This window comes from Solanum dulcamara, chromosome 5, assembly GCF_947179165.1.
Source record: "Solanum dulcamara chromosome 5, daSolDulc1.2, whole genome shotgun sequence".
In the NCBI taxonomy this organism is placed as follows: Eukaryota; Viridiplantae; Streptophyta; class Magnoliopsida; order Solanales; family Solanaceae; genus Solanum; species Solanum dulcamara.
This window is the reverse complement of record NC_077241.1, coordinates 43515795-43521163: the sequence shown is the minus strand read 5'-3', so window position 1 is coordinate 43521163 and position 5369 is coordinate 43515795. Positions and strand designations below refer to the sequence as shown.

Sequence of the window (5369 nt, the reverse complement as noted above, 5' to 3'; positions counted from 1 at the left end):
AGTTGTTGAAACAAATTCAGCAGTAATCGAAAAAACTCAAATGAGCAATAGACACAAAACAACAGCATCTACTTACCAAAATGGTCGAAAATCACCTCAAGCAATGATCAATGTCACACCAACGCAATTTAGTTCCAAATTGAAGAAATTTTAAAATAATTTTCAAATTTAAAAACAAAAAAAGGTGCTCTGCTCTCTCTCTCTCTCTCTCTTCTTTCAGGCATAGTAATACCCAACAATATGCGAAAAATTGGAAGAGATAGGACTGCATAATAATAATAGAAGAAGAATAAGAAAAACGCGTGAAATTGAAATAAAACTCTTCTTTTTAATTAGAATTTTATAAAAATAGATCAAAATATAAAAACCAAACTTAAGAACTTGCTTAAAAAAGGCAAAGCTCATTAATAACTAACCATAAAATTATTACTCACTCTCAATATTTAAAATTTTCCCTTGTAGTCGCCTTGAAGTTCACTAGTTGCAGATGTGGCGTCAAGGTCAGAATCTTCTTCGGCGAACGTCGCTATTAAACCTTAGCTGCGGAATCAGACAAATCATTACTGGTTCAACGTCATCAGCGAGCCCCAGTGTGTCGATATGGAGGCGCAAGAAAGAAATGGGTAAAGAAGGTTTAATGGTCGCCAAGGAGCTTAAGCGGTTGCAGTCCAACGCCGTTAGGTTTGAGAAGTTTATGAAGTCCCATGTTTCTCGTCTACTAAAATCTGACCTCGTCGCCGTTCTTGCTGAGTTCCAAAGACAAGATCTCCCTTACCTCTCCATGAGGGTAGCTATTTGAATTTTTCTTTCTCCTTTGTTGCTATCAATATTACCAAGTTGTAACTTTATGGTTATAAAAATAGTTTATTGTACAATATAAAAAGGAAATTAAAGAAAAGAATCAGGAAGATAAATATTATTACTTGTTATAATTCCACAGAACACAATTTAGTTTTCATATGCTTTGGAGATTCCGAAAACGGGAGAAGAATATGGTAATTTTTGTTTTCCGTGTTCTTTTCTTTATTTTTTCACTTGTTGTAGGTTTTAACTTAGGTTCATCGCTAGTCCTCTAAGTTCACCACTGGGTTCATTGCGTATTAGGAAAAATGTTTAAATCTTGTTTTGTTCAGAAGTAACTGTTGTAACGTCTATGTATTGTTGTACTATCAATACTCCTTTGACAAAATGTAACATTATGTTTGACGATATTGAACACAAGTGTGATTCCTGCTTGAAACATCATCAATTATACTTTGATTGTTAATTCATCTTAATCAATAGAGATGCGATGTTCAATTTCTTATATTTACTTCCCGTTGTTCACTTTAAGTAGTAATTCAAGAGTAGAGAGAGGAACGTTTGCCTAGCGCTAACCTCTTTCTTTGGCTTATCTGGAGATGAAAGTTTTCCACTTTCATTAATCATTTATATAATGCTTATATTGCTGACTTTTACTCTTAATTTTTGCAGTTGTACGAGGCTGTGCGCAAAGAAATATGGTATCGGCCAGACATGTTCTTTTACAGGGATATGCTTTTCATGCTTGCAAGAAACAAAAAGGTAGATGAAACAAAGAAGGTATGGGATGATTTGAAGAAAGAAGGGGTGCTTTTCGATCAGCATACATTTGGTGATCTTGTCAGGGCTTTTCTAGATGGTGGATTACCCTCAGAGGCAATGCACATATATGATGAAATGAGGCGATCTCCTGATCCTCCTATGTCCTTACCTTATCGTGTTATATTGAAGGGGCTACTTCCTTACCCCGAATTGAGAGAAAAAGTGAAGGATGACTTTCTAGAACTGTTCCCAGATACTGTAGTTTATGATCCACCTGAAGATCTATTTGATGAGGAAGAATGGAGAAAGGAGATTGATGATGATTAGAGTATGCTGTCGACTCAGATTTTCTCGCATTGAAATTTTCCTCTGGTCAAGAACATAGTGGAATGGTAAATAGGGAATGCACTGGCAGCAGATCATGAAATTGTTTAAGCTGCTGAACAAATGGGTGCTTCTGCCTTAGAGAAATTGAAATGTGACCCATGAAAACTGTGGAAAATTGGTAGTTGATGAAGTATGATCTTACCTGTGATATCTAAACTGAAGGTTGGTTGAATGCTTTGATGAAGTGGATATATCATTTTCTGCAATTTGTGCCAGAAGAGAACCTGCCAACGTTCTCGGTTTCTCCTTATTAAGTTTCACTTTGATCAAAAGTTAATGAATATCTGTCATTGTCAGCCATTATCACCATCTCATTTAGTTATTCTTATGAGACGGTGAATGTTTTGTTAGGATAAATGCTCTACCAAATAAATTAACATATGGGTTAGTCATCCAAATTATTGGTTTTGGTATCCTGGTTCTTCAGGGCACTCCAGTTTCTGCAGTTCTATTCTTGAACTCTAGCAATATTTCATAAGGTCACACCATGCAATTGACTTTTGATCTTGACATGTTTGAAGTATCAGGCTTATGTGGTCATTGGATATCATATTTTCAAGGCACGTCTGTCTACATTTCCTGCTGTCATATCTTGCAGGGTATTTTGCTATATCCTCTGTCCAAGTATTGTTACCAAAAAATTGCCGCTTCAGGCCCATCAATCTTGAAATAACCCTAGGCCAAATTGAGCAAGAAAGTCTAGTCTTCAGTTAGAGGAAACTACTCTATTCTATAATCTCTAACTTCTACTTTCTGTGAGTTTCTTTTTTTTTTGTGGGGGGGGGGGGGGGGGGTCTATATGTCAGTATTATATATTTGTTGCTGTGGAGTTTTTGCCTCCAAGATTGTGCCTCTGCCATCAAGCACCTTAAAGTCAAATGGAGAACCTAATTCATTTTGAGGCACCTATTTGTTCGTGTCACAAAGTTGAATGGGATTCATTTATAATTTGGCTGTACTAGTCTCGTGGTGCTCGTTTCTTATGACCGTTTGTCCTTTCAGAACAACCCAGAGATATGCTGTTTTCTGATCGATCATTGACAAACCAGCCTTTCTTCTATGTTCAGGATGGAGTCTCTTTCTGCCTGATGGTCTAGAACTTTGATATATGTACCCCATTACCTTCACACAGTTGTATCTTATTTTCTGAATACATCATTTAGTGTGAGTTTTCTCCTCTCAAGTGTTAAAAATCGAAAGCCCAATAATATGGTAAATTATAGACTATTGCACAGTTTTCAAGTCTTAATGTCAGTAGTATCAACCATTCTGATGTTGGAACATAATCTTGGCTATTTTTTTGCTTGCTATGTTGCTCGGACTCTCCATAATTGTTGCCGCACCCGTGTCGAATTCTCCAAAATGTACTACTTTTGGAGTATCTGACACGCACCCATCAACATTTTTGACGAGTCCGAGCAACGTAGCTTGCTTGTACTTGAAATCATATTTTGATAGAGACAATCACCTCTTACATTAAAAAGGAAAGGGGACCAGCATTTAAAGAATACATAGCAATCATTTCTGTTGAATCCAATTCTCTTAGGTTTGAAGCACGGTTGATCTAGCCCTTAAGGTATGGGTTCAGGGGACCAGTCACTTTTGTTCATACCATGTATTTGTATTAAGAGATCAGTAATTTTTTTATAAATATTTGATTGTGAACACAGTTATTATTTTATGTTAACTTGAAATCATTGTAGAAATTCATAAACTTCAAAACATGGATCCACCTCTAGTTTGAAGTGATACAAATATTTGCTATGATGCTACGATTTAAGTGTTCCTGCTGTACTACTCATAATGAAGATACAATCATGCACCTTTTTTTTTTGTATGACCCAGATAGCAAAACATGTTTGGTCATGTGGTCAAAGTTGTGGCATTGTAATTAGAAATGGTGAAAACATGATACAATGACTCATGTTTTGGTGAGCTATCTACGGCTAATAACGGTATCCATGAAGTGCTATATCAATGCCTCCCCACAGTTATATGCTGGGAGATAAGAAAAAATAGATGTGCTGCAAGGTATGACATTGTTTACAAGTCTGGCAGAGTTATTATTCAGCGGTCTGTGAAAACATGACCAAAATTTTTATAGCCAATTTCCCAAAGTCCAATTGCCTCTATCCTGAAATTTGATGTGTAATGCAGTGGGAAAGACGAAACAAATAATCAGTAGTCAACTGGTGAAATGGAATAAGCCTGAGTTTGATTGGCTAAAACTTAAAATTGATGGCTGTTGTTAAGGAGAATCGAGAAGCTCTGGAGGCGGTGGTTGTATCATTAAGGACAACCTTGGCTGCTCTGTCCTGACCTATCCTGATTATTACAGCCATTGCAGTATCAATATGGCTGAGGCCAAAGCTCTTTTACAGGGTGTGAAACTGTGTATTTGCAGAAGTTCCTTTTATGTGAAGGTGGAATATGATTCCCAGTTGATTTATTAACATGATTAACAACAAAACAAAAGCACCTTAACAGACCCAACATGCCATTGATCAGATTGTTCACCCCTCAAGTAGTGTTATTTTGTTTTTGTCCATACATACTGAGTGGGAAATATGTGTGCTAATCAACTAGCCAATATGGGGAAAGATTGAGAGATCAAGTTACATTCGATGAAGCTATTTCTGGAAATTTCTCTTCCAGAAATAGTGAAATCAACATTGAAACTTGATCGAGATTGTATCCCAAACTTCAGAATGAAACCAAGAAAGAATAATTTTGTTATAATGATGAGGCTAACACTAGATAATACCAACTCTTGTATAGTTTTGGTAACTGTGTATAACATCCTTTTGTGAAGCTTATAGTAGTCAAAATGTGATAGGAGGTAATCTCTCAAGTTAGGCAAACATTTTGTATATCAGATGTATATAAAAAGCTTCACAAATCCTAAAAAAGTCTTTGAAAAATCAATTTTAATTTACTATGCAAGTTGGATACTAGTGCAATATCCTAAAAATGATTTTATCGTAGTACCACACTTCTAAAGCATATCTCAAATAACTTCAAGGAAATTTGAGACAATATATCACGACAAAAAGATCTGATGCGATCCCAAACTATGTTCTTAAGAATTAAGATATAGGAAGGAAAAAAAAACAGAATATCTCATTCCAATTACATGAGAGAGAAGAAAAAAAGAGAGAAGAAAAGAGTGCATGTGGTGGACATGCATGTGCGATGGAAATTGCCTTTACTGATGGTCTTAAAAGGCAGGGATTAACATCATATAATAATCTCATTCCAATCCTACCTACCATGGAGAGAAAGAAATAAGAAACTCTACCTACCAATAACCAACCAATCACAAGTTGAAAATTGCTATATCTATGTCCAAAAGTTCTAACCCCCTTATATAAAAATTTTAATTCAAATGGTCCATTCTTCTAATACGGCACTAAACATAT

The 5369-nt window shown here is 35.8% G+C and overlaps 1 protein-coding gene across 2 annotated transcripts; it reads left to right on the top strand.

Annotated features, from left to right (window-relative positions):
- The first annotated feature begins 438 nt into the window (after nucleotides 1-438).
- LOC129889170 (pentatricopeptide repeat-containing protein At1g62350) lies at nucleotides 439-4691 on the top strand. Of its 2 annotated transcripts, XR_008766823.1 has the most exons (4): nucleotides 439-787; nucleotides 1474-2112; nucleotides 3796-3981; nucleotides 4108-4691. XR_008766823.1 is itself a non-coding variant. In XM_055964367.1 (2 exons), the coding sequence occupies exons 1-2, from the start codon at nucleotides 488-490 to the stop codon at nucleotides 1888-1890; spliced, it is 717 nt and encodes a 238-aa protein (XP_055820342.1). In that variant the 5' UTR covers nucleotides 439-487; the 3' UTR covers nucleotides 1891-2693. The 2 variants fall into 2 exon arrangements, 1 of the variants encoding a protein (XP_055820342.1); XM_055964367.1 differs by lacking the exons at nucleotides 3796-3981; nucleotides 4108-4691 and having other exon boundaries at nucleotides 1474-2693.
- The last annotated feature ends 678 nt before the right edge of the window (nucleotides 4692-5369 follow it).